This window comes from Geotrypetes seraphini, chromosome 2 (genome assembly GCF_902459505.1).
Source record: "Geotrypetes seraphini chromosome 2, aGeoSer1.1, whole genome shotgun sequence".
Classification (NCBI taxonomy): domain Eukaryota; kingdom Metazoa; phylum Chordata; class Amphibia; order Gymnophiona; family Dermophiidae; genus Geotrypetes; species Geotrypetes seraphini.
In genome coordinates this window covers 419,410,176-419,428,783 of record NC_047085.1, presented here as the reverse complement: position 1 = coordinate 419,428,783, position 18,608 = coordinate 419,410,176, and the positions used below count along the sequence as shown (strand labels likewise).

The 18,608-nt window shown below is 41.4% G+C and overlaps 1 protein-coding gene across 10 annotated transcripts in view; it reads right to left on the bottom strand.

Moving 5' to 3' along the window:
• Positions 1-18,608, bottom strand: part of CALCR (calcitonin receptor) — a 587,401-nt gene that overhangs the window by 172,150 nt on the left and 396,643 nt on the right. For all 10 annotated transcript variants that reach the window (XM_033931114.1, XM_033931117.1, XM_033931112.1 and 7 more), the window contains one exon: positions 13,755-13,867. In XM_033931114.1, coding sequence (XP_033787005.1) covers positions 13,755-13,867 — 113 coding nt within the window. The remainder of the gene's footprint in view (positions 1-13,754; positions 13,868-18,608) is intronic.

Genomic DNA, 18,608 nt, shown 5'->3' with positions numbered 1-18,608 from the left:
TTGGTCAGTTTAGGTATCTTTTTGATCCTTTGCGCCTTTTAAAACAGGTCTAATTCCGAACATCTAAATGATGCCCTGGAGGTCTTCAAAAAGGTTTTATTATCCCTGCAAGATGTCCAAGTCCTAAGGCCGCCATAATCCCGCCCAAAACACACCACTTACACGTCCTATTAAGATTTAGACATCCAGGAGAGCCAATGACCTGCAAGACGTCTAAAAAGTCAGTGTTGAAAATCAAACTTGAATGCTTTGGCAATTAAAAAGCAGACACGATACACAGAACACTTGAAACAATAGCAACATGGATGAAAGGCCACAAACTAAAACTAAATCTGGACAAAACAAACTTCATCCTACTCGAAAATAACAAAATCCCAACCGTAACAAACCTTGTCATAAACTCTACAACATACCACTTCCAACCCACTTTAAAACTCCTGGGAGTGCTAATAGACAGAGGCTGTACAATGCAGCCACAAATCAACAAAACAATAAAAAAATTATTCACAGTCATGAGAAACCTGAGGCAAGTCAGAAAATTCTTCAACAGAAAATAATTCCAACTCTTGCTACAATCCCTAATCCTAGGTCTAATACTACTACTGCAACATACTATATCTCCCATGTACAGCAACCATGATAAAACAACTACAAACAATACAAAACACAGCTCTAAGACTGATCTACTCACTGAAGAAATTCGACTACATCACAGAGGCATACCACGACTCACATTGGCTCCCAATACAAGCAAGAATACACTTCAAATTTTGCTGCCTACTATTAAAAGCAATAAACGGAGACAGCCCAGCCTATTGGAACAATCAACTAGTTCAATCCACCTCAACTAGACATAGGAGAATCCATGCACCATTCACACACCCTCCAACCAAATAAGTCAAAAGAAAAAAAACTGTACGACAACCTCCTAGCCACTCGAGCTGCAACACTTAATCCACAACTCTACAACCTATTGACCACAGACTACAAAACCTTCAAGAAAGAAATAAAAACCTTTCTAATCAAAAAACACATAAAACCGAACTAACACAATCAGGAATGTCCCAAGCATCACCTGCAACTACTACATATGTACCTCCAATATCATGACAACTCAGATGTAATTCTTAGCAACTCAAAGAAATGTACAAACTACTCCCTAAATACTTCTAATCTCTGGACAATCCAATTGTAATCCACCTTGAACTGCAAGATAATGGCAGAATAGAAATCCCTAATGTAATGTAATGTAAAACATCCAAGTGCTACTTTATGCCAATATTTGAATGTCTTTCTGTTTTGAAAATGAGCCCCTTAAGATACAGAATGCTATCACTTATGAGGGCAGCTGGCAATTTTAAGCATGACCATTTACACCAGCCTTTGACATGATGTAGGAGGTGTTGGCACCAAAAGTTAGACACGCATCACGTAGGCTGACTTATGCTCTATAACAGCAATTGCAGTTATACAATTGGGGCTTAGCGTCCATATTTTATGCCTAATTTTTAGTGCTCCTTCTTGAATCTACCCCATATTATTTAAATGCTAGCAGGAGCCTAAGTGCTATTTTACAAATATTCACTTAATTTACCTAGTTTGTAATTGCAGAGGAGCATACACAGAGGTGGAACAGGGCTGAGGCATGGGTAGGGCTCCTACTTACATAGCTCTATGGCTATGGTTGATCTTTCTGCAGGCACATATATATAAGGATGCTGATATTGGATTATGCTAGTATTCTATAATGGAATATAGTTGACTAGGCTCCTACTACACATCCTCAAGGCATCTAAATGGAGGCACCCAGTTGCAGAATTGCCTACAAAATGGAAGCTCATTCCGTCTAACCCCTCACTACTTGTTTCTGATTCTTTTGTGTGTTTATCTTCTAACAGCTCACTGCCTTTCAAGCCCAGGGGGGGAAAATGAACACAAAATGAAGCTGCTACCTGCTTTCAGTTTTCTGATGACATCATCAGCCATGGGATATGGAAAAAGTGAGGCTTAGATAGGCTTGTTTGGCCACTTATCAACAGGTTTCAACATTAGTCAGTGAGTCCTGCTTCATTGTTCTCCCTCTCCAAAGCAGCTCCACTGTGCCTGGCTTCATAGATTACAATGATGCTGAAAATGAAGAGAAACGAATGATAGGGATGTACACAAGAGAAACATTCTTCATTTGGTTCACTTTCTGATTGGTCACCTGTTTCAGATTCCAAATTATTTGGATCATTCGTTTCATTCATTTCCACTCGCGAGAATTGAGCGTGTCATTTTGTATTGTCTGTAACTGTCAAGTTTACGGTCATTTTGATCTCCGGTATCTGCCACAGGGGCATCAGCACTCTAAAACATCAAAAATATTTTGAAGATGTCATGGCATGAAAAGAGGGGGGGAAAAAAGGGCACTAACAGTAGCTTGAAGACTTAAATCAGAAGGAGAGAGGTAAAGCAGCACCAACACCAGAAGGAAGATACCGAGGCATTTCAGAAACGAGTGTCATAGCACTAAAACTGCCATGAAGATCCCCCTCCCCCCCCAAAAAAAAAAAAATTTCTGAACATTGAATAAAGAAGTCTCGGTAGGGTTAACGTACGATTGGAATTCTATAGGAAAATGAACCCATTAGAAGAGAGCATGAAATATTGTTCTAGTGTTCTATAGATAGGCTTGACAGGAAGCAATAACATATTAAGGGGGGGGTGGATCATCCAGGGAATCATCATGTTGGGAGCACTGGCACCTCTCCTCCTCTCTGCCCTCCAGCTCCCCTCCTCTCCCCCGCCATGCGCGTGCCTTCATTTCTCCCCTCCCTCATACCTCTAGCTCTTCGCTGGTGTGAGCAGCAGCTCCAGCCTGCTTCTCGCACTGGCCTCGGCTCTCCCTCTGACATTATTTCCTGGCCACAAGACCAGGAAGTGATGTCAGAGGGCGAGCTGAGGCCGGCGCGGACATGAAGTTGGAGAAGCTGCTCACGCCGGGAAAGGCAAAGAGGTATGTGGAAGGGAAAGGGCACACGTATGCAGCGGGGAGTAGAGAAGAGGGCGGGGGGGGGGGGCACCTCCTACTCTTACTACACCACTTACAGGGAGAATTTGACAAAGATTCTTTTCCAGTCAACTTACTAGAAAGATCACATGAAAAGACTTAGGGAACTTATTTTGAAAGGAAGGTTGGAATACAGCCTAAACATTCATCTGTACTGTGATCCTATCCAGGATTTAATTTGCAGATATAAAGGAAGCGAAACTGTGGAGTTGAGAAAGGCTCGGTGGGCCAAGAGCAGGAGCAACAGGAGAAGAGGGGATGGATTAGGAATTACAATAACTGTTTTTCTGCTTTACTCCGGGTTCACAACCTACCTTCCTCTTCCTTGCAGGTTACTTGGAAAGAAGGGACTAGAATAGAATGCCTTTGTTTATCTGAAGTCTGGAAATAAGTGGTGGAACTGCATTCCAGGCTGCCCCCCCCCCCAAATTAAGTCCTGAGCCCATCACAAAAGAGCCACCTATGAGTAGTCTTAAAAGCAGCTTTCATGACAATAGGATTGTAACCAATGCTCCCTGTAAGGAATTCATTTCATTTTTCTTTTTTTTTTCTTCATTTATTTGTATCCTGCTTTACTTACAGCAGGTCACAACAAATACATACATAGTAAAAAATAGAAACAAAAATATACATACAGAAATTCAAAAAATCATCAAAGGCGACCCTTTGGTGTGATTGGCTGGATGCATGCAAATTTTTTTTCTCATGTGAGCAACAAGTTCCAAAACAACTTTGCGTGTGAGTAACAAGTTCTAAAAACCAACAATTTTCCAGATTTGCAAAAATTTTTGTGAGCGACCATGCAAAATCTCCGAGCGATGCTCCTTGAATGTATGAGCGATTGATCATGTGCTCTGCTTAGAGCAGTGTCTCTCAAAAGGTGTGCCCCAAAGAGATTCCATGTGTGTCACAAGAGATTCCAGAATGTTACTTTATTTTTACAAATTCTCTTCATAAGTATAGACTAGAATAAATGACATGTATGTTGCATACGCAACAGTCTGTCAATGTTATGAGCAGCTGTGTGCGTAAAGATACAACTGTCCAGACAACCATCATTCTTTGACATGATTGGTCCTTGAAAACTAATGGCAGGTAATTTTAGTTGTTTTTTTTATGCAGTAGTTATCCTAACTTGAGCAACAAAGCAATCAAGGCTTTTTTGTTGGTTTTGCAATTTTATAATTTCAGTTATAATGTGCCCAAAAACATTTGCTCCAATTAGTGTGCCGGAGCTAAAAAAAAGTTTGAGAGATACTGGCTTAGAGGGAATATAAATTGTAACAGGTGAAATCAGAAAATAAATAGTGGTATGAAGAGCCCAAGGCACTGGGAGAGGGGTAAAACAACACTAAAGCCCTCTTCTATCAAACTGCGATAGCAGTTGTTAGCGAGGAAAGCCGTGCTGAATGGCCAATACTGCTCCCGATGCTCATGGGAACTCAACGAGTGTTGGGAGCAGCGCGGGCCATTCAGCGGAGCTCCCTGCATTAAAAACTGCTATTGATGTTTGATAGAAGAGGGCGTAAGAATTTTATTTGCATCTACCAAAAAGAAGAAAAAATCCAACCAAATCTGCAGTGAACAAAGCAAGAAAGCGAAAAACAAAACAAAAACTGCAGACTATGTACAGGATGCAGGCATTGTTTATTATACTGTCAATAAAATGCAGTAAGTATACAACCTTATAACCAACCAAGGGACCCGACACGGTCTGTGTTTCGGATAACACGCCTTCCTCAGGGGTCCATGGTGGATAAAGTATTGAAACAAACCACAATAAAAAGGTATCAAACAAGTGCCTGTGTGAATCCAATGCTAAAACTGATACCTTTTTATTGCAGTTTGTTTCAATACCTTATCCACCATGGACCCCTGAGGAAGGCGTGTTATCCGAAACACGGATCATGTCGGGTCCTTGGTTGGTTATAAGGTTGTATACTTATTTTATTGAGAGTATAATAAACAATGCCTGCTTTTGCATCTACCAATCAATGTTTGCTAGCCATTCCATCAGTACGAGAAATCTTCTACGATACCACACGTAAAGCCATCTTTTCGGTCACAGCCCCCTCGCTATGGAATTCCCTCCCTATAGACATTAAAAGAGAGCCCTCGCTGGACAAATTTAAATCAAAACTAAAAACGCTCCTTTTTAAGGATGCCTTCAATCCCTGAACGCAATCCTTTAAGTAAAGCATGCTCTTCCTGCAAGCCCAGAAAGATATACACTTCTTTAGAAGCGATCCCCTCCCTACTGTGCTCTCCCCCCTTTCTCTTCCCTTCCCTCTTTTTTTTCTTTTGACTTCGATGTATTTTTTATTTTTCAGCTCCCCTTCCTCCCTATTGTTCCAATCAGTCTCTGTCATTACATGTTCCCCTTTGTAATTTTTTTCCTCTCTTTTAACTGATATTACATGGTTTGTTTTCTTTTTAAGCATATTATTGTAAACCATTTAGGTATTTCTTGATAAACGGTATATCAAATGATGAATAAACTTGGAAACTTGGAAATTTGGAAGCAGGTGCTCTTAAGTCAAGTATTATTGTCCATCTAGACCGCCAGGATATCTAACTTTATTTGTCATTTTCAACCATGAAAACGTCTAAGTTAGAAACATTCAAATCAGTACCATTTAGATATGAGAGGGGCCACTATTCTAATGGACTGGCCACATAGACATGCTAAGAGAGAAGTGGGGCACCTTAGAGGGCACTGCTGTGAATTTCACATAAAGGGTACCAGATATGCATCTTCTCACCATAACCCCCTTATAATTTATGGTGAGCCCTCCTAAACTCCCCCCAAATCTACTCACCTGTCTACCATCCAATAAGCCTTATGGATGCAGGTGGCACTTATATGGCAGATTAATAGGGTTTTGGTAGGCTCATAGTTAACATCATAAATGTAGTGGTTAAAGTGGCTTATGGGCCTGGGTCCTCCTCTCTATGGTTCACTAGCCCATCCATCAGGTTACATAAGACACCTGTGTGATGCTCTACCAGTCTACCGAGTGCTGCTGTTCTAGAGACAGGTATGTACTCTTTCATTCAGATTTTTGGGGGGTGGAAGGGGATCAGCTAGCAATGGGAATGTGTGTTTATATGTTATACTTTCATGTATCCAGTGGTCATCTGGTCAGTTTGGGTATCTTTGAGGCATTTAGATGCTTCTAAAACATGTCTAGTTCTAAACATCTATGTTCTGTCCAGGACGTTCAGCAAAGGGTTTGATTTTCTTCACAAACTTCCCAAGTCTAATACGCCCAAAGCACGCCCATAATTTCCCTTTTAACATGCCCCCTTGAACTCTGGACACACAGTTGGTGATACGTCTCGCTAGACATCCAGGTGAACAGTTTCGATTATCGGCACTTAGATGTTCTAGCGATTAAGACATCCAAGTGCCAAGTTTGGCAGTACAGTATTTTTGGACATTTTAGTTTTTTGATTATGCCACTGATAGTGTTATGAATTTTGCTTAAAAATTATGTTGTAGCATCACCTATCTGCTCCAAGCATCCTTTCTGTTCTCTTCTGCACCCAAACCATGTCCTCAGCATGATCAGGCATCTTTCCCCCACTTACAGTCAAACATTACACTCTCTGTGCTGGTCTACCTTCTGTTAGACCCTTGCAGTGACAGTATTGCACAAATGCTGCCTATTAGTGTTGCCCGATTCACGATTTGAATCAGTTCATCGATTCACTTCGGGTGAATCAATTTGAATCGATTCAAAACAAACAAACAAAAAATCGGCTTCCTGATTCGGCTGACCCTCCCCCCTCGCTCCCTAAAGCAGGAGCAGCAGTGCTGCTCTTGCTTGCGGGCTGCTGCCGCACCTGCTTTAGAGGGCGAGGGGGGAGGGTCAGTCAGGAAGTGCTGGTGTCCAGCTTCCCCACTGGCGTCCGGTTCCCCCCCTTGCGTCCAGCTTCCCCCCCGGCGTCCGGCTTCCCCCTTGGCCTCCCCGCACCGTGTACCTTATAGGAGCAGCCTGTAGAGAAGATCACAGTGCTAGCGATCTTTGCAAACTGCTTCAGAGCTGTTTCCTCCGCCGCGATCCTGCCTCTGATGTCAGAGGAGGGGGCAGGACAGCAGCAGAAGAACAGCTCCGAAGCAGTTTGCAAAGATCACTAGCACCGCGATCTTCTCTGCAGGCTGCTCCTATAAGGTAAACTGTGCGGGGAGGCCAGGGAGGAAGCCGGACACCAGTGGGAGGCCAAGGGGAACACGCAGGCCTTCCGGGGGGGGGGGGGGGTAGCAGTCCTTCGGGGGGGTCGGGGGGACAGGCAGGCAGGTCTTCAGGGGGATGCAGGCCTTCGAGGGGGACAGGCAGGCCTTCATGGATGGGATGCAGACCTTTAAGGGGGGGGGACAAGCCTTCAAGGGGGGAGACAGGCCTTCAAGGGGGGGAAAGGCCTTCAGGGATGGTGGCAGAGGCCTTCAGGTGGGACAGGCAGGTTAAAAATAGAGGAGAGGGAGAGAGATGATGGACAATGGGATTTAGGGAGGGAAGGAACAGAATTGAGAGAAGTTGAACACAAGGGATGGTGTGGAGGGGATAGAGATACTAGATAGGAGGGTAGTTGGGAAAAGAAAGGGAGAGATGGTGGACCCTGGGGTGGTGGGGAAGGAGGGAGGGATGCTAGATGAAAGGGTAGTTAAGAAAAGGTGGATCTGTGGAGGGAGACGATAAAAAGGAAAGATGCCAGACCTCCGGGGGAGGGAATGGAAATTGAAGGGGGGGCCAGAGATAGAAGATGGATGGTTAGCACAGAGAAAGGAGACCCTGGCAAGCAAATTATCAGACGACAACCAGAGCCTGGGACCAACAAGATTTGAATAATGACCAGACAATAAAAGGTAGAAAAAATAATTTTATTTTCTGTTTTGTGATTACAATATGTCAGATTTGAAATGTGTATCCTGCCAGAGCTGGTGTTAGCCCGCAAACGTGAGCTAGAATTTAACAGAGAGAGGAAAAGTCTTTTTTGTTTGTTTATTTTGTTTACACCACAGCCCCAGTGTGGTTAGGAGAAGGCAAAGGGGGTGAAGAGGCTATAAAATAAACTCACCAGGATGTTTGAAAAAAAAAACACCCAATTGGGCAGGAAAATCAAATCGAATCGAAAAACCAATTCAATAGGCTGAATCGAATCGAATCAAATTTTTTTTTTCTGAATCTGGCAGCACTACTGTCTATGACCTGATCCAAAGCTTTCCCGCTGACCTGCCCCACCTATATAGAAACAGGAAGTGATGTCAGAAGAGGTAGGATAGGCAGATGGAACTTTTCTGAAGGAGGAAAACTATCAGTCCTTTCTGAGGTTACTTATTACTTTACATATTATACATATATGGTACTTTAACTGTCTGATTAATCACAATTAAAATGTATTAATTGGACCATTAATTGTGATTGAAATTTTTTATCGAAATGCAGCCCTACTAAATAAGCTAAGAAACATTTTTCAACATTTTATGATTCTCTGCCTTCTACCTGATCCCCAGAAATACCACTCACCTTACTATCCCAGTCAATAGGGGAAGGAAATGTAAACACTAGTGATGAAACTGCTGACAACATATAAGAATTCCCTAATGATTTTCAGTTTCAATATGAACGACTGTAGAAATAGAATCTCTACTTGGTGACAATCATCTGAGTTTCTGATGTTCTAGAAATAACATTTGCCAATGCACTGCATTAATATCCATGACACCACAATGTAATGCACTACCTAGAAGGAGGGTTCAATGAAGACCTCAAAAAAGAAAATAATAATGATGTTACTTAGCTAAATTTATAAATGCACCTTGTCTTGCCTCTAACATGACTGTATACCTATACACCTCACCCCACCCTGTATTTGTTAACCCTGTAAATTATGTTGTGTCTCGTCTTAAATTATGTATGTATAGCTGTAATCTGCTTAGAAAGCTACTGATAGTGCAGAATCCTTCAATTAATTAATTAATTAATTAATTAATTAAAAGTGTGCCTCTGCATTTGCATAATTATGGTTTAATGGGTTTAGCAATTACACACTTGACTTTGTTGGCTGTTAATGTGAAATCAGCAACGTGAAATGTATTCCTGTGATGGAACTAGACACACAAAGGGTTGAATTAACACATGCCTGAAACTTATGAGGTAGTGGCACCATTTATTAGTGTTTCAACCACAGCTACTTTCCATCTAAGGATCCTTCATATACATTCCCTAGACAATCATATCTTCTGTATGCTTTGCGTCTCTATTGATATTTCAGCTTCCAAGGGGAACTCCTTAAGAGTTGCTCAGCATTTTTCTGATCCAAGCATGAGATGAGTGAGTTCCCTTTCAGATACATATTTTGTAGCACAAATATATTATGAAAGAACTACAGCTCCCTTCTAAATCCCTGGTGGGCCAGGACAGCAGGGATCCCTCCCGCCTCCTGTCCCTGTCCTCCCTCCTGTCCAAACTTTTACAGCAGCCAACCAGCTAGCAGCTCTGCATGGGCAGGAGTGAAGGAAGGTTGCTCCTGCTGCGGTTCACCGCTGGACCACCAAGAATTCTAAAGGTAGGCAGGGAAGGTGTAAGGGAGGTAAAAATTCTTAGAATCAACTGGGTCAAGAGGCAGGAGGTATCCCTCAAGTCCCGGCCCACTGCTGGACCACCAGGACTTATGGTGGAGGCCTGCAAGGCATTGGGCAGAAGGGGGGACAGGAGAAAGGGAGGGAGGGAGTGAGGCGGCTGGATGCAGAGCCTGGCAGAACAGAGAGGGAGGGTAAGCAGGGTGCAGAGCCAGGCAGGGCAAGGCGACCTTTTTTGGGTCAAACTGTTTTCCTTCTTTTTTGGGAGAAAAAAAGGTTACCTTGGTTTATATTCAGGTCAGTTTATATTTGAGTATATACGGTATTTCTGATTTGAGGAGGAAGGGTTACCTTTGAAAGCTAATCATAAACTACATTAAGGGCTCCTTTTACGAAGTTGCGTTAGCGGTTTTAGCACACATAGCTTTTTAGCGCACGCTAAACCTGCGCTACGTGACTAGAACTAACGCCAGCCCAATGCTGGCGTTAGCATCTAGTGCGCTATTATGTGCATTAAACCACTAACGCGGCTTCGTAAAAGGAGCCCTAAGTTAGTCCAATACAACAGGTATTATTTTTTTTCCTTTATATTTTTATTTCTACATATTACCTAAAAGAGTAAAAAATCAATTCACTTTTACCCGTTCTACACCACTTAGGATTTTGTAGACCTCAATCATATCTCCCCTCAGCTGTCTCTTTTCCACGCTGAAGAACCCTAACCTCTTTAGCCTTTCCTCATATGAGAAGCGATCCATCCCCTTTGTCAATTTGGTCACTCTTCTTTGAACCTTTTTTAATGCCGCTATTTCTTTTTTGAGATACAGCAACCAGAATTAAATGCAATACTCAAGATGAGGTCACACCATGGAGCAATACAGAGGCATTATAACGTTCTTGGTCTTATTTACCATCTCATTTCTAAAAAAATAAGCATTTATGAATTTAAAATGAAGTACATAATATCATCTGCAATTGATTGGATTTATTCTGTTCTCATTTCTTGATCTGTCATTTTTTTCAGTTCCCATATATTCTTTAATTTCACTGATAGATCTTTGAAGTTCATCCCTTCAAATATTTTCTTATGAGAAAAACCTTTTTCAACATAGGAAAAGCCAAGCTTGGATATTATTGGCAATCTATACATGCAAAGAGACCTAGAGAGCTAGAAGAATTCATCATTAAAGACGGTTTAAATAATTCCAAAATCTTCTTGCTGGCAAAAGGAAACAGCTGGAACCTGTTATTTCTACCAAAGCAAGTTTTACAAAGTACTGACTGAAAGGGTGTCCAAACTTTTGCACCTGCCATATTCATGCATGAACTCAGCATGCATAAGTGAGGGGGAGCGGAGGTGCCAGTGTCAGTAGATGGAAACATGCTGCCATATTCTCTAGTGTTCACTGGGCCCAGGTAGTAGGAGGTTCTAGTGGAGGATGTCTTCAGCTGGTGGGGCTTGGGGATTCCCGCCAGCCAAGATATTAATTTTTAACACTGGGGGTGGGGAAACCTTATGGAACGCCATGCCACCTCAATTCCGTCATGAAAATCTTCTCGTTAAATTCAAGACCAAACTAAAAACATTCCTATTTCAAGATGCATAGCATAACCTCTAAATACCTCCTCTTCCTAAACCAGTAAAATCATCTCAACCGCTTTTATGAAGTGACCCCTATCCCGATGTCATATCCTCCCTCCTCCCTTTCTTTTAAATTTTGTTTTAATAATGTACTTATTGACCCTTCCTTTCCCTTATTACCCTCAAATTCATGTAAGTTCTTGTTTATGGTCTTTTCAATGTTCACGCCCCCTCATATATATACAATTACTATTTTACTTTTTATTTTATTTTATTTTTTTTAGCATTGTAAACTAACCAGATACATGTTGACGGTCGGTATATTAAACACAATAAAACTTGAAATGCATGAGCACACCCAGACTATCCCTCAAGAGGATATCCTTAATGACTATGCATGAGATAGACCTGCATACATACTACCTCCATTGCATACAAATTTCTCATACATATTTGCAAAAGTCTGGCCTGTTTGAGGCCTCAACTCCTACATCCTTGTCCTAAGAAATAGCAATGCTTAGACTACTGCTATTCATTACTTTCAGGTCTTCCGTTTAGCCGTCTCGCTCACCTCCAATTCATCCAGAATTCAGCTATACGACTTATATTCCAGGAGAGCCGCAATACTCACATTATCCCTCTCCTAAAGTCACTTCATTGGCTTCCCATTCATTTCCGAATACAATTCAAACTCCTCTTACTGACCTACAAATGTACTCACTCAGCCGCACCTCACTATCTCTGATCACTTATCTCCCCCTATGATCACCCCCCCCCCGAGAGCTCCGCTCAGCTGTGCCCTTCTCTTCAACTGCCAACTCCAGACTCCATCCCTTCTGCCTTGCTGTACCCTATACTTGGAACAAGCTGCCCGAATCCATACGGCAGGCTCCGTCTCTGGCAGTGTTCAAAGCCCAGTTAAAAGCTCACCTCTTACCTCTTGGAGACTGCTCTCAACTCCTAACTCCTCTCACCTTGGGTTCTGCATCTCCAACCCTATATCTGTCTGTCCAAGTTAGATTGTAAGCTCTTCTGAGCAGGGAATGTCTATAAATGTCAAAATGTACAGCACTGGGTACGCCTTTCAATGCTATATAAGTGATAAGTAGTAGTAGTAGTGCTTGTTGAAAAGAGATTATAATTATTTTCGTCTCCCTCTAATTTTATGACTTAGCGAGAATTCATCAGGATGTGGTAAAGGATACCTTGCATGATTCAGCAACCTGTGGTATCCTGGAATCACAGGTTGCTGAATTCCATCTCACAGGAATAACACTGCCTGGGAGCCACCTCACAAGCAGCATTAATCCCATGGCCCAGCAACAGAATAGCAGCCCGATGCTCCCGGGCCACTAGTTTAGAGCCCCACTGACTCAAGCCCCCCCTCCCCGGCTCAGCCCTCCCCCCAACAGAAGTCCCCACCCCCATCTTGGCCCCCCAATTCAAGTCCCTCTAACATTCAAAGCCCCTCTCCCACCCCCACCTTACCATGTTCATTGGTAGTTCAGGATAGGGATCTTCCAGGGGTCCTCTGGGGTTCAGAGAGCTCTTCAGTCAGGAGCAATTTTTAGTTGCCCCTACCCAGTCCTATGCTGGCTCCAAAATGACATGACTACTGCTAGGAATCAGATTGTCCGTATAAGGAAATATTGTGTTTTTCCATGTATTGATGATGAACCCAAGACCATTGCCATTTTTTTGTGTAGCAACTGCATTTTTGTTCTCTATTCATTTTCTGATATTTGGGGCCTAAATGCATCCTTTGCATTCATTATATATTGTGAAGACATCTGAGTCTGAAACATGCAATCTCTAGTGGCAAGTTGGATGGATATAGCTTACCAATTATTTTTGTATCTTTGATTTTCCCTTCACCCAGCCTTTTCTTTAGAGTTATAGACTTGTGCTGTCATTGCAGAAATAAGACATTTTAGAATTAATTGACAGTACATAATTTAGTAACTAAGGGGGGAATTCATCAAGCAGCGTCATGGCTTTAAGTCGCTGTAATTGGCCCTTACTACAACTTAAGCAGCGATGATTCTGCTTAATTCTTAAAATATTTTATTTTTGCAATGATAACTCAAGACTATAACTCTACAGTAAAAGCTGGGTGAAGAGAATCAATGATACAAAAATGATTGGTATGCTATTTCCATCCAATTTGCCACTAGAGATTGCATGTTTCAGACTCAGGTGTCTTCACAGGATACAGCATATAGAGCACACAAAAGATGCATTCAGACCCAAAACATGCTTCAGTTCTCTTCAATACTCTTTTAAGAATGGATACACACAATGCATTCATGTCTGCAGTAGTTTTGAGGGCATGCCTTTAAAAAAGTGTCAATGATTGCTCATTGGATTCCAGTGAAAGCGAAGACTCATGAATTCTAAACCCTTGCCAAATGTGATGACCTTTTCAATCAAATGTGCAGTTCTGTAAACAGCTCAAATTATAAGCACTTATGTGATGCTAAAAACATGGTCTTAAAAACCTAGCATTGTCTAAGGCAGAAATGGAATAGAATACCTACCTTCAGTTTCTCCGAAGTAAAAGAGATGCACATTGTGTAATTAGACCAGGTCCGATTACTCTCTGGGTGTCGGAACCAGTTTCCTGTTTCATCACAGTACTTCAGTGCTTTTTCTGTCAATAATATGTCATAGATTCAACATAAATACATTAAGAAGCATAGTATGAATAGAACAATCTGAATGTTATTGAAATAATAAAAGTGGTTCCATGCACAGCAGAAGCAAAACATTTCATTGGATTAAGTGGTTGTGATTTTTCCTTGAAATATTAGCTTCATGTTTATAAAGTAAAATTTTGAGACAACCATATAGAAACGTGTATGTATACTGTTTGCCATACACTTCATTTTTAATCCTGCATCGCAAACACATCTTTCATCATCATCTACATTATTATTTTTTTCTTAATTTTGCACTTAGGGAAGGCCTAACTTGTGTGGAAGGTGTGCTGTTAGATTACATTATTTTCCTAAAGAAAGATATATCACATACCTTTTCTTTTAAAAATTATCCCTTGAGTTGGAGGAATGTGCACTGAATATCCAGTACAGTATTTTATTTTAATTTTACTTTTTTTGTTTGTTTGTTTTTATTTCATTTTTAAAAATAAAACTACAAAACCCACCAAAACTAAGGAACTCGAAAAGTGAAAGAAAAAAAAATATATATAAGAATTGCCATACTGGGACAGACTGAAGGTCCATCAAGTCCAGTATCCTGTTTCCAACAGTGGCCAACCCAGGTCCCAAGTACCTGGCTAGATCTTAAGTAGTAAAACAGATTATATGCTGCTTATCCTAAGAATAAGTAGTGGATTTCCCCTAGCCATCTCAATAAAGACCTATGGACTTCTCTTTTAGGAAATTAGCCAAACCTTTTTCAAACTCGCTAAGCTAACTGACTTTACCACATTCTCCGGCAATGAATTCCAGAGTTTAATTATATGTTGTGTGACGGACATCCCTTTTATCATTTGTGTTGCTTTTCTCTGTACATTTTCTAGAAGTGGGAAGAGGCGGAGAGGAGGAGGGGTGCCAGTGCCCTGAGGAAAATGGCACCCATGGAGGACCGCCCCCCTCACCTCCTCTATTACTACGCCACTGATTTTGATTAATTGTTGCTTTATCTTAGTAATCAATAGGGCTAAAATGCCAGTAGCATAGTTAAATCAGTATAAACTTTGCATATGAAAATATCAAAGCAGTGATCATGTGTAATGTCAACTGAATTTAGATTAGCACCGCACCCTACATCTCTACAACATTTCCCTACATGCAACAAGCTTATTATTATAAATCACCAAAATAGTTGACCAATAAAGTTCTTTGATTAGTATCTAGCATGATATGATGTGGTTTCTCAGCAAGTTTCTTAACATTAAAAAATCATTTGATTCATCATAATCATGAGTATCTAGATGGCAATGTAGACCCTACAGCTGGATGTAAAAGCCATTGGCTGAGGATTCAAATGCTTTTCATCTTGGAATGGGGCGAGAGGTGGTCCTGCCAGGGTGTGTTTGCATTGGGCAGCTGGTTGTATGGCAAATGAAGCATATGATTGGTTTCTATTGGGACTCATAGGAAGCGCAGGGAATGAGGATGGTTGGATAGAGAGAAGGAGCATGATTTTATTTATTTAAAAATTTATATACCATATATTACCTATACGGTTTCCATAGTAACAAGCATAAAATTTATGGGCCATAGCGTGACTTAGGGTTTTACATAGTAATGAACAGCTTTACATGCATCAGCATGTTTTGCATTTCATTAACATGTAACCTATGGTGACTTTAAATATCACTGTGGTGAAATAAGTCAAACTGCATTAGGGCCTTTTAAGTCATGTTAAAGGGCAAATAACGTGATTTAAAGCTCTAAAGCAGCTTGATAACTCCCCCCCCCCAATACAATTTCAGGTATCCCCTTAACACAGGGTTACCAGATGTTCAGATTTCCCCAGACATATCATCCTTTTCGAGGACATATCCAGGGGTCTAGACGGCTTTTCAAAACCAGGCACTTTGTCCAGGTTATGTAAAGCTTCCTCAAATCACGTCGGGCAGGAGGGCATCCGCGCATGCATGGATGCCTTCTTCCCCGACAAGAGCAGGCAGTGTGGAGAGGGGGTGGGGCAGAACTGGGGCATAACAGGGCAGGGATGGGTGGAACTAGGAAGGCCTGGGCTTGGGTCTAGAGGGGTCCATATTTTACTAAAGTAAAATCTGGTAGCCCTAACTTAACACATGCATAGGTAACACAGAGAAAAAAATCCAACAGGCACAATAGCATAAAAAGAAATAAACCCAATTCAATTCCTCTAATGTCCACAAATGAGGGAAACCCATGAGCCTCGAAGCAAGTCTGGAAGCACTGGGGAAACTGGGGCAACAGGACTCAATGATTACTTCTAAGCTGGACTACCACTCCCTGACCTGTAGCAAGAACTTCACCTGATGCAATGCTGCCAGCTGTGAGTTCTAGGACAGAAGTTTGGAATAAAGCAGGTCCTCCCAAGACTGTGGAAGACGTTACCAAAAATGATATCTTTCACTTCCCCATGTGAGTAGCAAAAAAAACAACAACGAGAGAAAAAGAATAAACGACCACCGGGTTTCTCCAACTGACATCTCTGAAGCAGCAGCCATCTTAGATCTTAATCATCCTTATCCAGTTTTAATCCATAAGATAAATAATTTGGTTCGTCTGGTGTTCCAGTGAGGTTTTAACCAGTAAAAAAAATAAATGCAGATGACAAGTAAAAGTTTTGCTTCTCCGTATTATTTATTGGAAAAGAGAGAATCAGTGCACTGTATCTTTCACCCAAATATAGGGAAAAACTTTTTATACACTGCTAAAGCTTAATACACAGTACTTTTATACTTATTTTCAACTATGTGAGTCAGCTTTGAAAACACATGCTAGAAAATGAATTTATATAGAGTACTGTGAAAAACATTACATCCTTGGAAATATTAAAATGCGAAGGAGAATGAACCCTATTTTTCATCTGACAGTTCTTGGAGAACATATGAAATTAAAAGATGCACTGCATTTCATGATGATAGACAGTTTAGAATTGTATTCAGCTGTAGGTCATGGTTGGATTTATGGTGACTCATTCTTTTCTTTCGTTAGATATTATGAGTTCTTCAGTCGTAATCTTATCTATGGATTATGAAATAAATGGGTGCAGCTGGAGACCTCAATTTAGGTGCTCCACGTGCATGTAATCTATAACAGAATTTAGGTGCCTAAGTTAGAGAAAACTAGTAAAACCCAATATCATCACACCTAACATTTAGGTGTCTGGACTTACACAAGTCATAGAGCAGGCATTAGTGAAGGCACCTATATTTATTTATTTCAATTTCTATCCCGTTCTCCCAGAAGCTCAGAATGGGTTACAAGTAGACATTCACAATCATTTGAAAACAGACTAGTCATGACAACAAATAGGTTACAGTAGACAATAACAGAGATTATTCTAGAGACCAGGTTGGTCATAGTGAAGAGTACGAGGAGAAGTATATTGAGGAGGCAGTTTTAATGGCCCGATTGGCGGAAGAGGAAGGTCTTTATTGCTCTGCGGAAGTTCATTAGTGAGTCTAGTGACTTGATCTGTGTGTCACGGACACTTATAACTTATAGCGTTCTGTAAATTACATGCGGAAGTGGGATCCCCACCTATGTTTAGCCCATGCTCTGCCTCTGGTACGCCCCTCTTGCTCATACACATTATCAGGATGATCCTATAAATGGTGTGTAAAGTGACCAAAATATAAGCACTAAGGCCCATATTCTATAAACGGCATCTTAACTTAGGAGCTAGTAGGCGCCCTTCCAGCACCTAAGTTAAGAAGGAAATGCTATTTAAGAGTTTTTTTGTAAAAGAGATTTCCAGCTAGCGCCTAAAAAAACAGCCAGAATCACACCTCCAGAGGTGCCTACCATTGCCCAAAACCACTGTAGGTGTGGCTAATGCCAGAAGTGGCATTAGGCACTGATAGATACCTCGACAGGTGCAATTCACATCAAAGGTAGGCGCTGGAAATGTAGGCCTTGAAAACCCCAGCCTACATTTCCAGCGCCTGTGTTTGCGGGAGACGCAATTCTCTAAATGGTGCTGTCAAGTGATTGACAGGTGATTGGCAGCTGCTGACAAGGGTACCATTTAGAGAATCCGGGCCTAAGCTAGTATTCTATGACGACACCCAAGGAAAACATCTATGTGGCATCGTAACTAGTGTGCTGCAGTGGCCAAAAGAGCAAGCAGGATGCTATAAATTATTAGGAAAAGTATGGAAATGAAACTAATACTAATTAATCCTTGTATCCCTTATGTGCCATTGCTAATTTGACACGGCTTTTAAATTACTGTAAAACTTAAACCCTACACATTCCCAGGTAAGATAACAAATCATTACCGCCCTCCCCCCCTTTTTTTTTACAAAAGCACAGCGTGGATTTTAGTGCCGGCTGTGGCTGTAACAGCTCCGACGCTCATAGAATTCCTATGAGCACAGGAGCTGTTACTGTTGCAGCTGGTGCTAATAACTGCACTACGCTTTTGTAAAAGGGGGGGGGGGGTAAATGTTAAGAATTTTGTCCCTTTTCATGGTAGATGTTTTATAAACAACCAAGTTTTCAAAAGTCGTCTAGATCAGTGATTCCCAACCCTGTCCTGGAGGAACACCAGGCCAATCGGGTTTTCAGGCTAGCCCTAATGAATATGCATGAGAGAGATTTGCATATGATGGAAGTGATAGGCATGCAAATTTGCTTCATGCATATTCATTAGGGCTAGCCTGAAAACCCGATTGGCCTGGTGTTCCTCCAGGACAGGGTTGG